We start from the raw sequence: 21,732 nt of genomic DNA on the forward strand, positions 1-21,732 counted from the left end.
GCGTGGGGGCCAGGAGGCAGCGCCCTGGCGGGGTGAGCAGCGCCCCAGCGAGGGAGGCGACTGGCGCCTGCAGCCAGGCCGGCGAAGGGGGAGGACCGTGCCGAAAGAAATGACATTTTCCGCGCGTTTGCCGGCAGTCTGAGCGCTGCGTGGGGCCGGGCAGCCCTCCGTGCCCGTGGGGCTCCCTGCCCCGACTGCTCCGCAGGTAGGGCTGGCCACGTGGGGACCGGGGGTGACACCCGCTGAGTCCCGGGAGCTGGGGGGGGGGGCGCAGTGGGGTGCCGAAGGCTCTGCCGCCCCCTCTGCTGCAACCCTCTGCCGGGTGACCCCGACGCCGACTCCAGTGCTCCGCGCCCGGCCCTGCCTCCCGTCGGAAAAAGCCCCCGAGGAACAGCCCTCCAGGCCCCGCATCCATCATCCCAAATTGCTCAAAGTACAGGTTGTGCAAACTGGCGGCGTGCGGGGAGCGCTCCCTGCCCGGCGCGGTGCCTCGGGGGCAGTTTCTCCGCAGGGCGAGCTGCTCACCGGCTGACTCAGGTGAGAGGAAGGCTCAAATCACAGGGGTTTAGCGAGGTGCCGGCGGTTGGACCCGCGCCGCCGCCGCCGCCTTTCGGAGCGTGCCTTTGCGCGCGCGTGCTCGCGGCGAGGAAACCGGGCTGCGAGCGTTTGCCGAAAGCGGCAGAGCGGGGCCAGCATCCCCACCAAGGGCAGGCGGGGCGCGAGGGAAGCGCCGGCCGCCCCACGCCCGTCCGGCATCCCCGGCCCTCCCGCAGCCGCTCCCCGGGGCTTGGGCCGCCGCCGGGCGCCTCGTCGGCGTCCGACCCCGGTTCTGCGGCCGCCCGAAGCCCCTCGGCTCTTCCGGGGCGGGCGGGAAGGGACAGGGAGCTTCGTTAGCAGCAGGCCGCCGGGGCGAGGGGGCCTGCGGGGCGCTGTGGTGGTGCCGCGAGGCCGCGTTTGCTCGCTGCTCGGCCCCCGGCTCGCGCTGGCCCAGCGTCGGAGCCCGGCGAGGGTCGGCCCCAAGGGGGGCACGGGAGCATCTCAGCTTGGCGACCCCCATCCTGGCCGCCGCGCTGCAGGAAGGATGTCTCGGCCCTCGAAGACAGGGCAGCGCGGGCAGGCGCTGCCGACGCCGCCGAGCCCGGCCGCGTGTTGTCCATCACCCAGGAGACCCGCGTCCCCCCGGGCAAATGCCACGGTGGCAGAAGGTCAGGGCAGAAACCGCCCCGGGCGGCGCGGGGCTGCGCGTCCCACTCACGTGCGCTTTGCAGCCACCAGCAGGCTTGGGGTGTTCCCTCTCTTTGTGGTCTGGGGAATGATGGTGCGTTTCATCCCCCGGGGATCTGGGCCGGGTCGGTAAATGCCGCCTTGTGTGCTTATATTACAGGAGCAGGGCTGCTGGATCTGCCCCGGTCAGGGCACACAGACGTCCCATTGTTGAAGCCCCTTCCGCCACGGCGGTAGCAGGTAAGTCGGCTCACGGCATCAATGACAGCTCTGTCTCGGCCAGGCGAGCAGCCGGGACGGGGTGTTGACAGGGGCTGCCGGCCTGCCAGGCGAGCGGGCACCAAGGCTCCCGCCCGACTCGGGGCGCCCGGTGCTGCCGCGTCCTTCCCCCGGTGCGTGGGGACCCCCGTGGCCCCGGGTGCTGCAGGGCCGCTGGCACCGCTGCCCTCCCGAGCCAGGCAGGGAGCAGCGGGAGATGGTCCAGTGGGACCTGGCGCAGGGCTGGCACGCGGCATCCCGGTCCCCCGTGGAGGGACAGCCTGAGCGGTTCCTCCGTGGCGATTCCTCCTGGGCTTTGAGGCAGGCTCGGGGGTGACCGCACGGCCCGCGGGAGCTGCCCACCCCACCGAGCGTCGCCCGCTGGGGCCGCTGCCGAGCGCCGAAACCTCCGCGAGGACGCGGGCTGGGGGTGCCTCTGCGGGGAGACCCCGAGCACGGCGCCGCCGGTCAGAGCGACCTTGCCGTCCCCACGAGCCGCCGCTGCCGCTCGCAGAGCCCCGGTTACAAAGTTCGTGTCGCTTTGGAGGTATTCTCCTTCCCAGGGACGTGGCTGTCGGCTTGCACGTCCCTTTGACTAAAGGCTCGATAGCAGTTGATGTGTTTTGCCAGTTCTGAGCTGCCTCTTTTTGCTCAGTAAGTTGATAATCTTTTTTTTTTTCCTTGTGTGAGTTTAGGCTGAAAGTCCAGGTCTCAAAGTAACTCTTGTTGCATGTACAAATACTACAGATTTTAGCGTAAAGGTTTCCTGAGTGTTGGCACTCTTAGCTGAGCTGATAAAACTGCTTTGGGTTTAGACAGCTGAAAATAACCTTACTGTGCACATTTGAGCCGGTCAGAGAGTTTTATGTCGGGAAAGAACTTTTTGGGAACATTCAGTTTCTCATAAGTGTGTCAGCATGTGGGTAAATAATCCGCCGGTCGAGCTGTTCGGTGGTTTGTGTCTGCCGGGAGGGAGAGGCTGTACAGCTCAGCTTCGCTGGATCAGTCACGGTGGCTCGAAACGGAGAGCGGGAGAGTTCATGACAGTGACTCATCCTGTAGATGTGAACCCGGGGATCCCAGCTGCTCTCTGGTTTCTATGAAGGCTCTCCCGTGGGTTTGGGATGTCAAGGAACTTGTGAAATCCGGAGCTGCGAGTTTGTGACCCGGCCTCTGCGTGCCCGGGGACGGCTGGGCACTTGGCACAAGGCTGAGCAGCCCCTTGCCTGAGCTGGCCAGGAGTAACCGTAGGGAAAAGAGAAAGGTGGAAATGCCACCCCTGTCCTGGGCAGACACCTGCCATAAGTCCTCTCGCACCGAGATCCCTGCCTAGAGCCCTCTCCTTGCAGACATCCTTTGCCCTTGCACAAGGTCGGTGGTGGTACAGCATCCCTTATGTGCAGCGCGCGCGGGTCTGGGGGTTTACTGCCTCCTTCTCCCTGACACAGATCCCCCCCAAGAGGGTCTTACTGCCCAGCCATGGGCCGTATGGGGCTGGGGCATTTCCCCCTCTTCCGGTGAAGTGATTCTCATCTGCAGAGAGCAGTTACGCATTTTCTGAGCTAGGGGCTTGCGGCGAGGGGCTTGGGGCTAGTGGCCGGTGTGCTGAGACAGGAGTCTTGCCCTCTCTGGTGCTTTGTGTCAGCCGCCCTGGTCTGATGCTTTGTGTCTGTGCATGGTGCATCAGGGGTTGGAGCTCTGGTCCCCCCTTTCCTGCAAACTCCTTGAATTCGGAGCAGGGCACCCACACCGCAGCTGGGTGCTGGTTCAGGTGCAAAGTGGCGAAGGCCAAGGTGGGGTGAGCATCCCAATTTGGCAGGGAGGAGCTCCCTGCTGAACAGACAGGCCATTGCCCCATGCTAGCTGCTGGGACAGGTTGGAAAGGTCCCATCAGGGCAAGTTGTGTCCCTGCTCCACATCTAGTGAGAGGTGGGCATCTCCTCTCCTGCTCTTTGCAATTCAGGGTCTGGAAAACTCTGGTTGCTTTGCATGGTGTATCTTTCTGCACAGGTCTGGGCAAGACCCTTTGGGTGCTCTTGAAGTGCTGCCCTTGCTGGGGCCATGCAGGTCAGTGCTCTGAGCAGCAGTAGTGTGCTGTGGCATGGACTGAGGCCTGCCTTGAGCCAACAGTGCACCGGCAGAGCTGAGGTGAGCTGGAGAGGAGGAAAGCACTCTGGGTGCTGCAGTCCCTGGGCGAGTGCTGGGATCAGGGCTTCACATGCACTCCTGGAAGGAGCGCTGCTTGAAGACAGAGCTGAGGTCTGGTTAGATGCACCTTGGTAGCCCTGTTGCAGGCAGCTGGGAGCAGGCTGTGTTGCTGTGAGGGCAGTGTCCACGCAGTGATTGCCTCATAGAGTATACGCCAAGATATTCAAAGGTGCTTAGGTGCCACCTGTGCTTCGACATCCTCTGGCCAGGGCTTGATGTGCATCAAGGATGGGATGATGCTGCAAGAGTCAGTTGCTGCTCCTCTGCTCCCTGTCCGGCCGCTTGGCTTGTCTGTGCATCCTACTGGTTGTGATGGCTCCAAGCACCTCCTTTTCAGTGCCGGGGACTGGCCCACAGCACTGATCGAGCTGCAGGAAAACCCAGACTGGGTCCATTCCCTGGTGCAGGTTTCTGGCTAGCTGTACAGCACTTGTGTTTGCTTGGTGAATGAGCTGCTGGGGAATGTGGGGAAGGGCACAAGGGGTGTTTTTTCGGTGGCAGACACCAGTTTAAATATATGTCACGTTCTAGCCTTAATTACAGGAATCAGCTGTCAGTGAGCCTTGCTGGCGCCTGCTTTGGCTCTCCAGGCTCCATGGGTGAGCGTGAACTGCCCTGCGCCTGCCTCGGCTCAGGCGTTTGAAGCTCTGCATGCGGAGGAGTCCCTCTCCCCACCTTGCCATGTGTCCCTGGCCTGGAGGCGTGTCCCTGTGTGCCTGGGGAGATCCAGTCCACAGGAGGCAGCCAGAGTTTTTGTATGTAGATATGTGCACACGTGTGTGCGTGCTTGTCTCCAACCCCAAATAACTTAGTGGTTAGAGCAGCAATCTGGGAGGTGAGAACAACATTCAGCCTTGGGCAGAGTTAAGTCCCGGTGCCGCGTTCCTTGAAAAGTGCCCCAGCCAGAGGATGCTCTGGAGTGGGGTGGATCAGTCCCTGCTGCTCCCCTGCAGATTAAAGGGAACCTGACCACTAGGCTCCACTCTCTTTGGCTCAAGGGGCAAGTAGGTATTCAAACAATGTGGGTGATCCAGCAATGGAGACAGACCAAGGAGCATCTCTGGGTAAACAGAGTCTGGGTGGGGACCAAATCCCTCCTCCAAACAGGCAGCACAGAGATCTGGGCTGGTCTCCCATGTCCTTCCCTGCTCAGTTCCCCCTTCTCTAAGCTGTGCATGCACGTGGGCAGAGCCGGGAGGATACTGGCTTGCTCCTGGCCAGGTTCCTGGGCCATGATCTGGAGCTAGACCCAAGTGCCCTCATCCCTGAGCACCCGCACTCTGCCTCTCCCTTGCACTCATCTCCTGACTGTTGGCTTCTGCCTCAGCCAGATGCAAAGATCCCGAGCCCAGGCACTGGCTGGGATCCTTGCAGCACCAACACGCTGCAGCCTGTGCTCGTGCATGGCTATGGTGGTGGTACCACCATCCTTGGTGAGTGCAGTACTGGTGCGATCAGCCTTATGGGCCTGGACACAACATCCTGCTGCCTGGGACAAGAGCCTCAAAGCCTGGCTGCCCTACCCCATCATCCCCTGTACCCAGGGATGGGGTGGTTCTGCCCCCAGAGCTTTGTCAGGGCTGTTTCCTTCTACTGCAGGTCTTCTCTGCTTGCACACACATCATTTGGTGTGATGCCCAGAGACATCCAAGGCACACCACAGTCAGTCGGCTCAAGAGATTATTGCACTGAACAATTAGCACAAGTAATTAAATCGTAGCAGTAGCCCTCCATCCCACTTCCTCAGCAGGAATTCAGCCTGGTGAGTGACACTGGGGAGCAGCCTGGACCAGCCTTCCCCCACAGCCAAACTCAGCACCTGACAGGGGCTGGGCTCCCCACACCCCCAGTTCACAATTCTGACCCGGTTGCAGTGCCTGCCTGCAACCCACAGCTCAGGCTTGGCCCTACAAGAGGTTTCCTAATAACTTATCCACCCAGCACTTGAGTGTTCAGAAAAACTAAGACAGTCTCAGGCTGAGTTGCCTTTTCCAAAGCCTCACAATTAAGCTGGAAGGGTAACTGTGCATGTCTGTCTGTCTGTCCGTCCTTGTGGGCTGTCTGGTCTCATCCTGTGCTACTGGTGGAGATGCTTCAGAGGCCACACTAGGGAGCAGGAGGATGCAGAGAGGAGATGTGTCAGCTCATGGATTAAAGAAGGACGGGTCTGGCTGAGTCCCAAGGCTCCCAAACAGCATCCACAGAGCTTAGCCAGTGGGTACGGCCAGCTGTGCCATGTGTACTGAAATGCCTAACCACGCTGTCAGCACCATGCGGTCACGGCTTCCCTGCTGCCCTGAGGGTGCTGAGCACCTGGCTTCTGCTCGTCTTAGCGCGCTCAGGGTGCTTTGTGGCATCGCAATGCCTCGATGCTGCTGCTGAATGATTCCTGCAATGCTGGTGGTCTCACCTGCACCTTGTGCAGGGACATTTGCTGGCTCTCTCTTCTAGGCCAGGTACTGGGTGTGCTGAACCCTTTCCCTTCTTGGTGAGCCACATCTCTTGGGTCAGGACCAGGAGATAAGGAGAGACTTCCGTGGTTGCCTCATTTTGTACCCATTACCCTTTGGGAAGCAGGGACTCTGGTGCACACGAATGGTTCACCTGGGAACATGCTGCGTGTGAGCCTTGGGAGCCTGCATGTCCTGAACAGCAACAGGAAAACCAGGAAGCAAAATGCTCGGCTGCAAGACAGCTGTGCAGGTGGGTTGGGAAGCGGCTGCTTTACATCCTGGCTGCTTGCTTTCCCTATGCATGTTTCTGTTGTTTCCCAGGCCTGAACCGCCCTGAGCCAGATCGCATTGCCCTCGCTCTGCTCCCGCTGCTGGGGGCTGAGTCTGCCACTTGTCTTGGGGTCCCTGTAGGGTTCCCCACCCGTCTTCCACCCGCCTGCCCCACGCTCCTCGCGCTCCTGCAAAGTGAGGCCAAGCCATATGCTGGGCCTGCATTGCAGTAAGTCCTTCTCTGGGCAGCTCTTTCCTCCCACAAGCCATGAGCCGGGGTGACGGATCGTTGCCGCCCTGCTTCAATTTTGGGGCCGCTGCCCTTTGCAGCCCATGTGGCTCAAGGCCAGACCACCATGCCCACGCCGTGCAGCCCTGTTCCCTGTGCCGATCAGCCCTCCCATTGCTGCACCTCATCCCCGGCCAGTGCCAGATGCATGGCGAACAGGGCGGTGGGATGCCCGCAGCTGGCTGTGTTGGGAAAGAGGGATGTTGTGTGAACTCAGGCTTCACAGAGAAGGGAAAGGTGGGGTGGTTTGTGGGGTCTGCCCCCTCCCCTCGCCCCAGGCAGCGCCGGCTCTCCTCCGCGGCAAGCCCACAGCAGCTCCAACCGGTTTGTGGGTCTCGGTGGCGGGTGGCGACACCTCCTGCCCGAGGCCTAATTGAGGGATGGGAAGCGATCATCAGACGCCAAGGAACAAACAAGAGCTGCCTGTGCCCCGGCAGGGAATGGAGCCGAGCAGGATGGGCCGCAGGCTCCCGTGGTGCGCCGGCGGGGGAGGCGTGCTGCTTCCCCCGGCATGGGGAAGCTCAGCGGGGCTGTGCTCCATGGACATAGCCAGTGGACGGTGGCAGGACCAGCAGCCCCACGAGCTGGGGGGAAACTGAGGTGCAAAAGTCGGAAGTGACCCCATCCAGGTCTCGAAGCAGGACACACTGAGGAGGACAGCAGAAAATCCTGATCCCTGGACACTTGCTCTTTCTCTTCAACATCACATGTCCCCCAAGGCTTTTCAAGCTGAGCCTTGGAGCCTCCTCCTGACCTATCTGGGCATCTGCTGAACGGCAGGCGGGAGGAAGCATTCCTGCTCTGCTCTCCCTGTGCCAGGCAGGCCTGATCCCCGTTCCCTGCATCCTTCTCTGGGAGCAGCAGGAATATTAAGTGTCATTGCTGTGGGGAGAAATGTGAGTGGAGGAATCTCGGGAAACTGGTTTTACCCCTTCGTCTTGTGCCGACTGGATGGAGCAAGGGAACTGGAACTCCTCCCTCGGCGAAGGCATATAACGCCTCCAATGGTCCCGGCAGCCGGCACTGCGCTGTGGGAGCCAGGCACGCGTGTTGGTGCGGGCCGAGCAGCAGGCAGTGAGCGATGGCATCCATGGGGCTGCAGGTGCTGGGCATTGCCCTCTCCGTCATCGGCTGGCTGGGCACCATCCTGTGCTGTGCATTGCCCATGTGGCGGGTGACGGCTTTCATCGGCAACAACATCGTGGTGGCCCAGATCATCTGGGAAGGGCTGTGGATGAACTGCGTGGTGCAGAGCACGGGGCAGATGCAGTGCAGGGTGTACGACTCGATGCTGGCGCTGCCCCAGGACCTGCAGACTGCCCGTGCCCTCGTGGTCATCGCCATCGTGCTGGCTGTGCTGGGCACCTTGCTCGCCATTGCTGGAGGGAAGTGCACCAATTGTGTGGAGGACGACACCGCCAAGGCCAAGGTCATGATCGTCTCTGGTATCATCTTCATCATTGCTGGCATCATGATCCTCATCCCTGTCTCCTGGTCAGCCAACACCATCATCCAGGACTTCTACAACCCGCTGGTCACAGAGTCCCAGAAGCGGGACCTGGGGTCCTCCCTGTACGTCGGCTGGGCAGCCTCTGTTCTGCTCTTTGTTGGCGGGGGGATCCTCTGCTGCACCTGCCCCGGGCGGAGTGAGAAACCTTACTCTGCCAAGTACATGGCGTCTCGCTCGGTGCCAGCCAGCAACTACGTGTAGGAACTGCTCCGCGCACCACAGGGCTGCTCCCCCCTGGCAACCTGACGGCTTGGCACATAACCCAGACGCCTCTCTCCCATGCAGACCCCCCGCGACCAGGCTCCCGCTGCCCTGCTCGAGCTGCGGCGGCTGCTGAGCCCGGCTGACTGCTCTGCACCCTGTCATAGGGATGCCCCTGCTGGGGGGCTCTCAGTAGCTCCCGCGCTGCAGGGCAGCCTGGGGGCTGGCATTGCTCCCTGCAGCCGGGCCAGTGGGGTGGCTGCCCGCGTGTCCCCAGGGAGCCAGGACCAGCAAGAGCTGTGGGGCTGTGTGGTCCCCAGTGCTAAGCATCCAGCACTGCAGCTTGTTTTGCTGGAGCAGAGGGAAACCATCAAGGTCCCGTGGCGAGTCCAGCCTGGCCTGCTGACCCTCCTCGCTGGTGGGTTTGAGGCTGCCCTTGGGCCTGTGCCACGCTGCTTCTGCAGCATCCAGGGACACGGCGCTCGCGGGGCGGGAGGAAAGGGTGCTGCGCCCGCGCGGAGGGGCAGGCAGAGCAGACAGACCTGCCTTTGTTCACCCGGAGATTGAAGCTGGATCTTTAATCTCGGCTGAGACAGAGAACAGAGAGATCCTGTCCTGCCTGCCCTCCCTCTGCAACCTGCTGGAAAAGGGGCCCTGGCTCCCCGGGCTGGCAGCTCTGTCCCTGCTGCCGGCATGCGTTGTCCCGAGCTGGCGTCTCCAGGAGGGGAAACCCAGCCGCGCCTCTGCAAGAGCACCGTCTTTGGAAAAACCGAAGGTCTCTGACTCCCGGTATCGAGGTGTGCCGTGCTGTGTCATGGCTCTGAGCACTCCCAGGTGCCTGTCCCTGGTGTCCGTGCAGGTGGCATGGGGCTCCGTCCCCACTGCGTCTCTGCGTCCACCGGCTGGTTTGCCCAAGCCCTGCTGCAGAGGCAGCTATGCTGGGTAAACCAACCCACAACGCCTCAAGCGTGCGTCCGTCGGAGCAGGTGGTGGGGACACCGCAGGGTAGCGAGTGGTGACAGCAAATCTTTCCCGTGTGGCTCAGCCTCACATTGCCCGAGGGCACACGGTGGCTTGGGAAACCCCGGCATGGTCTGGAGGGGGGCTGGGGGCTCTCGTCCCCCCTCTGCCCTGAGTTTTTACTTTGACCTACTTTTGGAGCTTTTATTTGTGTAGCTGTACGTATTTATTATTCCTCTCGGCAGCTCCCTGGGGCGGGGGTATCATTATCCTGGGAGTGGGAAGACAGCGGCTTGGCTGGGAGAACCGGTTGGGGAGGCAGGAGCAGAGCTGGGCAGGCGAGCAGGGGCTGCACACGGGCATTTTTGTTGGTGGTCCTGGCATGCAGGGGACCAATTCTGGGGCCTGACCCTGCGGCACAGGGCACACTGAGCCCCGCAGCCCCCCTCACCAGCGGCAGAGTTGTGGATGGGCACCCTGGGCTGGATGCACCTCCCCGAGCAGCCGGCAGGTGTGCAGGGTGCCCAGGCCAGCTCTTTCCTGGCCGCCGGGCATGAATCTGGACAGGACAGGGTGACTCGCGTTGCCGTCTGTGCCCGCCAGCCGTGGTAACGTCTGCCCGCTGCAGCACAGACATCCCACATTAAATGGTAGCTGCTCAGACCCCGCTGTGCTTCGTTTTCTTTGTCCTCTCCAGTGTTGGCCTCAGTCACAGGACAGCAGGGTCCTGCTGGATCCTATGCCACGGACACCCATGTCCTAGGAACACTGGCCTGAAATACCTCCAAATCTCCTGCTTTCTGGAGCCTCTCACAATCCCAGCCTCTGCCCTGGCCTCCACTCTTCATTCCCGGTCTGGCCTCCGTGGCCTCATCCCAGCCCTGGCACCCGGCGCCCAAGCTTGCCCCGCTCCGCCGCGCTCTCCTCCCCGCGTGCCAGGTGACCCCAGGGATCCAGCCACCCGGTCCCGGCGTGGTGGGCAGGTGGGTGGGTGGGCAGGGACACTCCACGCCTGGCCTGACACTGTTGCAGGGCCCCAGGCATCCGGGGCTGGCACCCCCGCGCCGCTGTGCTCCCTGCCAGACCGGGGGGCCGACCGGCCGCGCTGAGCAGGCATAGCAGTCTGGGTGCTGGGTGCTGCTGAGGAAGGGGCGATGCTGAGGAGGTAAGTGCTGGCGTGGCCCCGCGCCCCAGGGCTGGGAGCACCATGGGGCTGAGCTCTGGCAGGTGTGGGTAAAGCCAGATGTTTTGCCTATTTTGCTTCCAGCAGTGCAAATCAAGGCAGTACCCAGCCCGGCACGTAATCTGGCCCCAGGAACTTCCTTCCTTCGAGTCTCACGGTGTGGGAGTGCTGAAGGGTGCTCGGGAGCAGTGAGGTCTGGGCAGCCTGTGCTGGCGGTGGCCCTGGCTCTGCGGGGGCTCCCTCAACTGCCTTCGCGGTGGGCTGCACGTAGGTCACCCGTGGCAGTGCTGGCAGCACCCTTGCACTATGCCTGCCCTGTAGCAGATCTCCCACGCTGCATGTGTGAGGCTCATGGTGTCTCATCCAGGTTTGGAGCCTTGAGGGCTCACAGGTTCCCTCCTTCTCTTTGCTGGGAGTGGGAATGCTGGAAATGGAGACCCCCCAAATGCTCCCATAGTTCTGTGGTGCCAGGAACGGTGGTAGATGGGCAAAAATGTGAGCGCGAGGCTCCCGCAGGCCTCGCACAGGGATTTGCTGGGTCACTGCTTGCCCCCAAGCCATCTGCAATGCTGGTGTCTCCACAGGAGCTGGCAATGGGGGCAGTCATGGGCCCATGTTTTATTTGACTCTTCCAGCCAGAGGAGCCACACTGGAGCAGGTCTGGGCTGGCTGGGAAGGGCACCCCAGGATAGCTCCTGCTGCAGGTGCCTGCATTGATCCAGCCGTAGCTAAGGCCTAATTTGTGGCCCTGCTCACCTTGGACTCTGCCGGCACTGCAGACCTTGGAGTTTTTCATCTCCTTCCAGTAACAGGGGTTTGCCCAGGGTTTCTCCCTGGGGATGCTGATATCTGAAAGGTGCCCAGAAAGGAGTGAGAAAGCAGTCAGGAAGGAGAGGCCACAGAAACCGAAACCAGGGACAGAGAACGGAGGTGAAACCTTGTGCAGCTGCCACAGGGTGCGCCGGACACGTACATGGCACTGCCAATCCCCTGGCACTGCTCTGGCTCCATAAAATCCAGCCTCGCTGTGCAGCGCTTGCTCTCGGTGGACAAACGCAGGTCTCTGTCCCTTGCAGGTGGTGCTGGCTGCAGGAAGGTGCTTACCAGCCACTTGCACCATGGGCCATGGCATGAGCGTGTGGCGCTGGGCTGTGGTGACACGCAAGCACCCTCTAAGCACCCTCAGCCATGCCAGCGCCCAGCTCCTGGTGGGATCTGTGCCGTGGGAGTATGGAGCTCTGCTCCCCATGGGTCTGAGCAGCGAGTTGGGCTGTGCATGTGGAGCAAAGTGGCCACATCTAGCCAAGCACAACCCACCTGGCTCTGGTCACTTAACCCTCCAAGGGGATGAACAGCTTTGATTTGCCTCCAGGATGGCTCTCTGTGCTGTTCCTGATGAGAAAGAAGAGCCCGTATCACTGAAAGTGCTGAGCACTAAAGTCAGTATCAGAAAAAGACTTGAGCTCTGACCTACTTCCAGCGCCCCACAGAGGAAGTCCTGGGTCCAAAGGGCGCTGCAATGCAGCAGGCAAGGGCAAAGCAAAACCTACCCTTGAACTGAGAGTGACAAGTGTCGCGGTGAGGGCAGGGTGGGCTGCCTCATGGGGTGGTGCCCGGCCCAGGTGCCCTCTGCAGCATGCTTTCCTTAGACACAAGGAGCTGGGGAGGTAAGTTAAGCTGAACCACTTCTGATGGACCAGGACACAGGGTGGTCCTTCTGGGTTGGCCACCGTGGCCACACTGAGCCCACATAGCGGAGGCAGGACTTGGGTTGATCAAGGGGCTAGTGAGGGGGGGCCTGTGCTTTGCTGCTTGTCCAGATGGGCACAGCAAGCCCCTTGCCCACACTGCACAGACCCACTCCCCCAAATCCTTCCCATCCCTTTCCCATGCTGTGCATGGGCACGGCCTAGCTGGGATGGGGCAGTCATGGAGAACTGCCCCGTGCTGTGCTCAGGCACACTGGGGACATTTTGGGTGAGCACAGCTCATGCAGTCTCTTGCAGCTCAGCCTCTGCAGGACCTGGATGCTCAATGCACCACGTTGCATGCTGGCCTGCAGCTGGCTGCTCAATGCAACCCATGGTCCTGTGTGGCCTGCAGCCGTTCCCATGCAGATGGGGAACAGGATGCATCTAGCATGAAGGCAACCCCCCCCCCCCCCACAACCCCGGCCGGAGCAGGCCCAGGCCGGGGGCCATGTGTGACTGCTGTGCCCTCTCCCAGCAGGCCCCACTTATGGAGACGGTGACGATGCAGCTGAGCGGCCTGGTGCTGGCCATGCTGGGCTGGCTTGGCACCATCCTCACTTGTGCGCTGCCCATGTGGAAGGTGACGGCCTTCATCGGCTCCAACATCGTGGTGGCCCAGGTCTTCTGGGAAGGCCTGTGGATGAACTGCGTGTATGAGAGCACAGGGCAGATGCAGTGCAAAGCGTATGACTCGCTGCTGGACCTAACCTCCGACCTGCAAGCAGCCCGCGCCCTTGTGATCACCTCTATCATTGCGGCCTTCTTCGCCTTCCTCACTGGCATCATGGGTGCTGAGTGCACCCGCTTCATGGATGACACGGGGGCCAAGATGAGGATCTCCACCATGGCAGGTGCCATCTTCATCGTGGCTGGCATTGTGCTGCTCATCCCTGTGTCCTGGTCTGCCAATACCATTGTCAACAACTTCTACAACCCCATGGTACCTGCGGCGCTCAAGAGAGAGCTGGGGGCTGCCCTGTACATAGGCTGGGCCTCCAGTGCCCTCCTGCTCTTTGGCGGAGGCATCTTGTGCTGGTCCTCGCCCCCGGCTCAGCAGGATCCCTACCCCAAGAAGTACAGAGCAGTGAAGACCTGTACCCCTATGAGCTACCCCATGAAAGACTACGTGTGAGATGCCCTTCCTGGGAAAAGCTGTTCCCCATCCAGCCCTCCCACTTGGTTGCAAGGCCCCAGAGCTGCCAGCTCAAAGGAAAACACCACTGAGCCTGGGGGTGGTGGTTTATTGGGTCCCCATCCCACCCCAGAGCTCCCATCTGCCCTTATCCCACCAGTCCCCTCCCTACCTGTGCACAACCTCCTCCTGCCCCATCCCCTTCTCAACCTCACCGAGGGTTATGCTGTCACCCTCCTGCCCCCCATCATGTGCGGACCCCCCCTCTCCCTGCAGGGAAAGGGGGTGGCTGGATCCTGCTCACAGCCTGCTCTCCCTGTGGCACTGCCACCGCAGTCCCCCATGGGACACAGCCACATGTGGGCAGGGGGCTGCGTTCATGATCTCCTCGGATGCTGTTGGCTGCTCCTTGATCATTTATAAATGTCTCGGTGCCACCAAGGCTGTCTGGGCTCATTTTGAACTGGTAGAGGGGGGAGGATGGTGATATTTCCTATCGCTTTTCCCAGCTCCAGCACACCTGCTGCTACTGCTGCTAGCTTGGGAGATGCTGGCCCAACACATGGCACACCATCTCCCCAGCACTGGCAAGGGACTCGCATCCACACACATCCCTGTTGGCCTCAAGCTCGTGCCTGATGAGGAGCCATGGCAGGCCAGGGCACTCCCCCCTGCATGCAGTTCCCTCACTGTGCACCCTGGTTTTCTGGGCAGGTGATGCCTACAGCTGGCCTGAGGAGCAGGGAAACTGAGGCAGAAAGAGGGCAATGGGAGCCAGGAGGCAGGATGTCAGGCAGCCCCATTGCAGTCTCCCCCAGCTGCGATGGGCTCAAGGGCTGGCCCTGGCAGCACAGCACCTCCCTGCCATACAGAACTCAGCATCGCAGCTTGCTCCGGTCATCTTGACCCCAGGAGCTGGGAAAGAATCAATCCCGCTGGTTGAGGTTACTAGACCAGAACAGGCCCAGCAGGTGCCCAGCACTCAGAGAAAGGCCAAACCTAGCCCAGCTGCTAACCTGCTTCCTGTCCCCATGCCATGATATGCAGGAGAGCCAACAGTCCCAGTGTTCAGGGTGCAACATATCCAGGCAGACAGCAGAGGCAGAGCATTTATTTGACATGCCAAGTGTGGGACTGGGACAACCACAACCCCCCACTGCCTGCCTGACTTGATGCCCAGGGGATGGTGTCCAGGTAATATAAGAAAAAAATAAGTTGGGGAAAGCAGAGCAGGGCAAGCAGCTGCCTGCAGGGTGGTGGGGGCTGCCAGCAACCACCACGGCATGCCCCACCACCCAGCTGGTGGCAGGCACAGCTGTGCCAGCAGCACCCACATATGGCACTGCACTGGGGGAACCCTGGGGACAGGACTGGAACCAGACAAGTAGAAAGGACCTGGGAGTTAAATACAGATCCCAGGCCAGACACAAGCAGATGGCAACCACTGGAGAATACAGGGAAGGCTGAGTGTGCCTCTGACATGGGCCTGGCTTCAGCTGGAGACATGCGATCCCCCAGACGGGCACAGCCCCAGAAGCATTCAGGTATTTCTAAGGTTGAGAGACAGACTTGAGGGCTCGCTGGGCTGAGCTCCCTGGTGGTTTTGGCTGGACCAGGGTAGAAGCAGAGCAAACAAACTGCTACTTGCAACTAAAAGAAATGGGGCAACTCAGCCTGAACTGCAGAGACACACAACTGTCATCTGCAGCTGGGGAAGAGCTCAGAAGAAGGAGATAACCTGTTCTTCATGTCTATGGGAACAGGACAAGCAGAAACAGGCCTAAAAAACAAACAAACAAAAAATCCCAGCAAGAGATCTGAGTACAAAACTTCCCAAGGAAGCACTCAAAGAGGAGGGGGTGGAAGCACCACCACAACGGGCTTGGGGAACAGGCCAGGCAAGCAAGGAGATGGGCACAGTCTGGCAGAGCCGGCTCTTGGGTAGGGAGCAGCCACCAACTTCCTGAGGTCTCTTCCAGCCTCATTTTCCATGCAGACCATTAACTGTCAAGTTGTAGGAAAATGAGGGCTTAAGCAGCTATGGAGGGATGAAAGGCTGGATGTGGTGCTTTGAAAGCTGTTTTAGGCTGGGTGTTACACTGGCATAGCTGTTCCTGGTTCAGACTCTGAGGCCTCCTGCCCTTCAGGGTATGCCCCACTGTAGTTGCTAGATTAGTTCTTGGTAGAGATGAGGGCCTAGGGAGGATGAGGAGGAAGACTGCAGCATATGTCAATGGGGACCCACCAGCAGTGGTACCCAGCTGGGAGAATGAAGAAGGATCCAGAGTTTGACCATAGCCCTGTGGGAGGGCTAAGAAGCGGACAACGTGGGGAGGAGGTAACCCAGACAGGAGACAGCTCTATCCAGCAAGACAGATCTCCGAGATGTCACAGCAAGGATGGGAATCAAGATGCTGGGGAAGGTACCTGAATGTCAGAGCTAAGGTCTAGGAGACCTAGTGAAACCTGGAGAGCCTTCCCAAGCTGAGGAGCAACATCCTCAGGGCCCTGACCTCAGGGAAGGAGCTGGTGAAGGGGAATGAGGGAAGTTTTGGCAGTAAGCAGTCCCTCAGGAGTAAGCAGGGGCCATTTCAGCACCATGAGCTGGGCAGAATTCAGATGAGTTGCAGCAGAGGATCTGGCAAAGGAGCACTTTCGCAAGCTGGGGGAGGAAGGGGACAGGCCTCCAAGAGCAGAGAGCTCAGACAGGCAGGTGATGTGAGGAGGTGCTGAATACAGGAGGTTGCTGCTCCAGCTCATGGCTCTGATGGCTCCCCTGAAATATCGTCACCCCCACAGCTGAGGCCCTGCTCTGGGACAGGGTTGCTTGGCTGAGTGGGATGGAAGGCACACAAAACAGGGTGAGAATTTACAAGGGCCAAATGCTCAACCTCCATTCCCCAAGCCATTTTGGGCCCTTAACCCTCCTCAACAGGTAGGATTGGACACTTTCGATAAACATAGACCACCCCAGAGATGTAGTCCGTGCCCTGGGTGCTCTCCTCCTTGGACGTGGCCCTCTCCCACTGGTCTACTTCCTGGACCAAGACCTTCTCCCAGGCGCCTTGCTGCTCCAGGCTGTCCAGCACTCCCTGCAGCTCAGCCTTGTAACGCAGGTTCGAAACATTGCTTCTCGTCGTCAGGCACAAAAAGCCTCCTGCCAAGAGAGGAGCGGGTTGGACAGGGAAGTGCTCTTCCCCTCATGCCCGGGCTCAGCCGCTCTCCTACCTGGGGCACGAGCGCACCTTGGGGAGGGGGGCTCGACACCCCACAGAGGCGTCCCTTGGAAAGGGGGCACGGGGTGGGCATGGAGGGCACAGGGGAAGCGGCCATGCAGGACCCAGGCCAGGGCACCACGGTTGGCAGGGCATGAGGCCAGCAGGCAGGGGACAGGCAGGACATCGTTCCCGAGCCTGGCCCCAGCCAGCTAGCTGCAACAGAGCTGCCACCAGGCAGGGAATCAGGGTGCCAGCGCATGTCCCTGCGCAGGCCTCAAGGCAGAGACAAGGCTGCGTGTTGGTCCCATGCCAGCTGCGCTGCAGGGGCCCGGGTGCCCCGTCCTGCCCTGCCGCAGGCAAGGCTGGTCCCGCCAGGCAGGACGCCCCCTCGGCGGGTCCCTGGGGGGACCGGGAGCCTCACCTGGCTTGGTGACGCGGAGCAGCTCCGGCACCGTGGAGCAGGGCACCTGCCCCTCGCCGAGCGCTCCCACCACCATCACGGCGTCGTAGCGGTCTGCGGGGACAGCGGTGCAGGTCACCGGGGCCGAGGGGTGGCCCACCCCCGGTGGGCTCACAGGGGCCCCGGGGGCTCCCCGGTGCCCTCCCGTTACCTGCGGGCCCGGGCAGGGGCTCCGGGCCCAGGACGCAGCGCCGCAGCTCCCGGTAGAGCCCGGTGCCCCGCGCCCGCTCCAGCATGCCCGCGCTGCCGTCCACGCCGTGCAGCTGGCGGAAGCCCTGGCCCTGCAGCTGCGGGGACACGCGGCGCCGTCAGCTCCCGCCGGCGCCCGCCGGTGCCCGCCCCGGCCCGCCCGGTACCTCCTGGGCTACGAGCCCGGTGCCGCAGGCCACGTCGAGGACCAGCGCCTCGGCGGGCGGCGCGGGGAAGGCGAAGGCGAGGGAGGCGGCGGCCAGGTGCGGCGCCCGGTACTCCAGCGCGGCCACATCCTGCGGGAAGAGGCGGTCAGCGGCCGCGGGGCGACGGCGGGGCGACGGCGGGGCGACGGCGGGGCCCGCCCGCCCCCTCCCCGCAGCCGCCCCCCCCCCCCGCGGCACCTGCTCGTAGCGGGCGGCCCAGCCGTCGTAGAGGCGGAGGCGGTCGGGCAGGGCCGCGCCGCCGTGCACGGCCGAGACGCGCTCCCGCAGCCCCGGCGGCAGCTGCATGACGCCCGCCCCGCCGCGCCGCGCCGCCGCCCCATTGGCTCCGCGCCCCGCCCCGGCCCCGCCCCCCGCACCTCATTGGCCGCCCGCCCGCTGCCCCGGCCCGCCGCGCCGGGTGACCTGCGGCCGCGTCGGCGCGACCGAGCGCCCCGACGGGAGAAGCGGGGGCGCGACCAAGTGCCCGGGGGGGATGTGAGGGCGCGACCACGTGCCCCGGAGGGGGGTGTGAGGGCGCGACCACGTGCCCCGGGGGTGTGTGAGGGCGCGACCAAGTGCCCCGGGGGGCTGGGGATGCCGCCTGTGCCCAGAGGGGTCCCCAGCCCCTCCATGGGCTCCGGCACAACCTCGGCCCAGGCCCGGCCTTGCGGCGGGGCCCCGAGCCCTGGGGAAAGCGGAGGAGCCCCCAGGGCCCCCGCCGGGCCTCCGTGGGGTGCCCAGCAGCCGGCAGTGCCAGCCTCGGGCCTGCCAGCCAGGACGGTTGCCACGGCGCCTGCCGGGGTCTGGCATCCCCGCGGTGACGGCCAGGGTGGCGGTGGTGGGTCTGGCACTGGTCCCCAGGGCGCTCGGCCCCTGGTGAGGTCCCGGCTGTCCCCCCCAAACTGCCTGCCGGACCCTCCTCATCCTCCTGCCCCTGCAGCCCTGTGTCGGACGCGTCCCCCTGTCGCCCCTCTCCTGCAGCGCCCTGATGGGGCAGCCGGTGGCCGGCCCGCACGGGCGGCCCGGACAGGCCTGCCTGAGCCTGCTGGCTGCGTGCCTCAGCCTGCTCGCCCGCTGCTGGAACATCCTGCGGGACGTGGTCGGAGGCCTCTGTCTCTGCCTGGAGCTGGGGGCCAACGTGCTCTTCTGCTTGGCCCGCAAGGTGCTGCTGGGCGTCATGGTGCTGCTGCTGCTGGGCTGGTAGGTGTTCGGGAAGGGGCAGCGCTGGGCCCAGAGGCAGCTGCGGGATGGCTCGGTGAGCAGCGATAGGGGCTGGGTGCCCACCGCCCCTTCCTGGGGTGGGATCTCACCTTGGCAGCTCCTGGTCTGCCCCTGGGACCCTTCTCTGTGGGGTGGCCCCAATCTCCCTGCCCCAGGGTGGCATGGTGCTGGGAAGGGCTCCTGAACCACGTGGTGGCTGACCAAGACGGCCTGTCCTCCCAGCTGGTTCCTTGCCCTGTGACACCCCTGGCTCTCTTCTGGCTCCCTGAGAGGCCAGGCTGGGCCATCACCTCCCTCATCTTGCTCTGGCCCTGTCAGGATGCTCTGCGGAGGCAGCTCATCAAGGCACGGCGACTTCTGGGGACCTGCCGCTGGCACCTGCAGGGCCTGCTGGTGGGGCTCGCCTGGGGCCCTGCCTACACTCTTACCTGCCTTGTATCCTGGCTCTTGCAAGCTGCCTTGGAGCTCATGGGCAGGGTGGCCAGCGAGGAAGAGGAAAGGGAGGAGGATGACATGGAGATGGAGCTGCTGAAGAGCTGGAAGGAAATGAGGCCTCATGTAGCAGGGGAAAAGGAGGAAGGCAACTGAGTGCACTTTCCTAGCACTGTTAATAAAGCTGCTGGAAGGCTTTTGCTCTTTGTGCCTCTTCTGTCCAGGGAAAATAGAGGAAAGTGGGGCTGGCCATGCACTGGGAAGTCCCTCTGTAGGGCAAGCAGTGCAGAGAGACCTGATGTCAGCCATGGCGGAGCACATGACCAAGGAGCATTGTGTCTCTTGGCATATGGGGCCAGGGAGGGGGCGAGCAACTCCTCTTCCTGGGCATGGTGCCACTGTCTAGGAGGCACAGTCACTGTCTTGCTGCAGGCTGTCCTTCATTTCAGAGATCTCAAAGGGCACCTTGTTGTTATGCATCTAACCTTAGCTTGGGGCATCATCAGGCCGCCTTACTGTGCTCAGTGGACTTCAGAGGAGGCTTTCACGTTCCTCATGGACCAGCACGTGAGGAAAAGAGGGACTCACTGAACTTGTCTGTCCTCTTGGCTTGGGCTGGGTTACCAGCAGTACTTGTGACAGGGCCTCAGGTGCTGGGTGCTCAGCATCTGCAGAGAACCCAGAATGGCTGAGGGAGGAAGGACTTGTTCTTGGGGTGCCCATGGACATCCCAGAGCTTTCTGTATCTCACTTCTAGACCTTACTGCCTTAGCTGGAAGTGAGGCCCTGAGCCTTGCTGAAGCCTTCTCCATCTGTTGAGGTCACTGGGGCTGGGCTGTCTCCTGCTCTGGTCTATCCAGTGTCTGGTGCTGAGGGTCTGGGAGGCAGCTAGGTCCCTAGTGGTTATGGCACTGAGTAAATACTGCACGTGTGCTTCAGCAGAGACCCTATGCACTTCTGAGGTTCTGCTGTGGGACAGGTCACCTCCAGCTCCACTTGCACAAGCCATCATTGTTCTACTGCTCTTATATAGGGCACTTCCAGTGTACAATCTGGATGTCATGGTTAGGTACATGCTTATGTGATCAACCTTGTCTATTGCAGCGAGTAACTTGGCTTGAGGCTTTTTTACGGGAGGAAGCTGCATGCTAACAACAGAAAGGACATGGTAGCTCATGTCAGCTATTTGCTCTGCAGCTCAGATAGGTTGCTGTTGCTCTTCCTCTTGTCACAGTGTCCTGCTGACCATCTCCCCAGTTGCTGGTCACTTTGGCTGTTCCTCTGCTGACATCCAGCTGCTCTCTGTTCCCTTATGCATGGTGCCTGGGAACCCCAGAAAAATGGACTGCTTGTGCAGTTGGGTGACTGTGGTCAGGGCATGTGGCTTATGTTGACCCTTGGCTGGGCCTATGAACAACTAAGGCACAACACCTTCCTCTGGAAGACCTGCCTGCTTGGGCTGCATGTCCCAAGCCAGGGTGGAGCCTTGCTGTGCTTCTCCTGCACAGGTGAAGGTGGGTCTGCCCAAGGGTGGACACTTCAGGGGCTCCGCGGTGCAGGGTGGCCCAGACAGTAATGACTGTGGGCCTCGAGAGGGAGCCCTCCACCCACTCTCGGAGGCCTTGAACTTGGCACCTGCCACTCCAGCCTGCCTGGGAGCAAACTGGGATGCACCGGCTCTGTGGCTTGTCCGAGCCCTTCCAGCGGCCCCAGTCCTCATGAGTCTTGCCAGCACCTTGTCTACAAAACAGGGAGCTGTGCTGTGCCTGGGCTGGGATGCTCTGGCCCATACTGCCCCATGCCTGCCCACTGCCCTCTTGCAGGTCCCCTCCTTATGCGCTCAGAGCACCAGCTTGTGGGTGGGATGTGCTTGCAAGCAACTGAACGGGGTGAGACCAGGGCCTGATGGTTTACCCAGTCTCCCCAGCATCGTCTGCCGCTGGCAGGGCTTGGGTCTCACTCACCACCCTGCAAGCTCCAGCGGCAGCCCTTCCCACTGCAGGGTGGGCTTCAGTGCCTGTCTGCAAACACCAGCCCTGGCTGGGCTAACCTCACCTGACTCAGGGACTGCCGAGTGCTTCCCGGTGATGGCCTCGGAGCATCTCTTGGGGGGTGGCAGGAGGACTGTGTGGGTCTGAAGTGCACAGCAGGAGCAGATGGGAGGGATCAGACTCTGGCTGAGCTGGGAACAGGTGAGAGCAGGTTTCTTCCCCCTGGATGGGAAGGTGAGAGCAGGTCTCTTCCCCATCTTGCCTGGATGTCCAGGCACCCAGATGGTTCCCGGGAGGGAGCTCCAAGGGGCTGTCCTGTGACAACTGGTGCCAGATCTACACACCTGTGCTTTGTACCCCCTCCAGCCACTGGTTCAGGTCTGGTCCTGCCTGCCTGAACCCTGTGGCATGGGGGTAGCTTTCTCCCTTTCTGGCACCACCATGACCAGAGACAGTTTTGTGGCTGAGCCTATAATACCCATCTCACTCTTTGAACATCGTTTCCACTGCTAATTGAAGCCTGGCCTTCATTTACAAGGTAAACAAAAGGCAGAGTATGTCGGCCAGCTTCCCCCC

General features: G+C 61.8%; 3 protein-coding genes across 3 annotated transcripts; 2 read left to right on the plus strand and 1 right to left on the minus strand.

Annotated features, from left to right (window-relative positions):
• Positions 1-7,725: 7,725 nt before the first annotated feature.
• On the plus strand, positions 7,726-10,189 carry CLDN4 (claudin 4). The gene has a single exon (XM_013942912.2). The coding sequence runs from the start codon at positions 7,784-7,786 to the stop codon at positions 8,411-8,413; it is 630 nt and encodes a 209-aa protein (XP_013798366.2). The 5' UTR covers positions 7,726-7,783; the 3' UTR covers positions 8,414-10,189.
• A 2,602-nt stretch (positions 10,190-12,791) lies between these two features.
• Positions 12,792-13,875, plus strand: LOC106484679 (claudin-4-like). Its single transcript, XM_013942913.2, has one exon. The coding sequence runs from the start codon at positions 12,795-12,797 to the stop codon at positions 13,437-13,439; it is 645 nt and encodes a 214-aa protein (XP_013798367.1). The 5' UTR covers positions 12,792-12,794; the 3' UTR covers positions 13,440-13,875.
• A 659-nt stretch (positions 13,876-14,534) lies between these two features.
• On the minus strand, positions 14,535-17,818 carry METTL27 (methyltransferase like 27). The gene is made up of 5 exons (XM_067309520.1): positions 17,711-17,818; positions 17,474-17,602; positions 17,269-17,404; positions 17,079-17,171; positions 14,535-16,596 (listed from the first exon to the last, which is right to left on the minus strand). Exons 1-5 carry the CDS (start codon positions 17,816-17,818, stop codon positions 16,358-16,360), a joined length of 705 nt encoding a protein of 234 aa, XP_067165621.1. The 3' UTR covers positions 14,535-16,357.
• Between the last annotated feature and the right edge of the window lie 3,914 nt (positions 17,819-21,732).

Source organism: Apteryx mantelli, chromosome 22, assembly GCF_036417845.1.
Source record: "Apteryx mantelli isolate bAptMan1 chromosome 22, bAptMan1.hap1, whole genome shotgun sequence".
Classification (NCBI taxonomy): Eukaryota; Metazoa; Chordata; class Aves; order Apterygiformes; family Apterygidae; genus Apteryx; species Apteryx mantelli.

Bases quoted from the DNA above. Each gene is read 5' to 3' on its own strand.
- LOC106484679 (XM_013942913.2), top strand. From the start codon at position 12,795: ATGGAGACGGTGACGATGCAGCTGAGCGGCCTGGTGCTGGCCATGCTG.
- CLDN4 (XM_013942912.2), top strand. From the start codon at position 7,784: ATGGCATCCATGGGGCTGCAGGTGCTGGGCATTGCCCTCTCCGTCATC.
- METTL27 (XM_067309520.1), bottom strand. From the start codon at position 17,818: ATGCAGCTGCCGCCGGGGCTGCGGGAGCGCGTCTCGGCCGTGCACGGC. The intron at 17,405-17,473 runs GTACCGGGCGGG...GTGTCCCCGCAG, and splicing joins CCGGGCTCGTAGCCCAGGAG to CTGCAGGGCCAGGGCTTCCG. The intron at 16,597-17,078 runs GTGAGGCTCCCG...CTCTCTTGGCAG, and splicing joins GCTCCGCGTCACCAAGCCAG to GAGGCTTTTTGTGCCTGACG.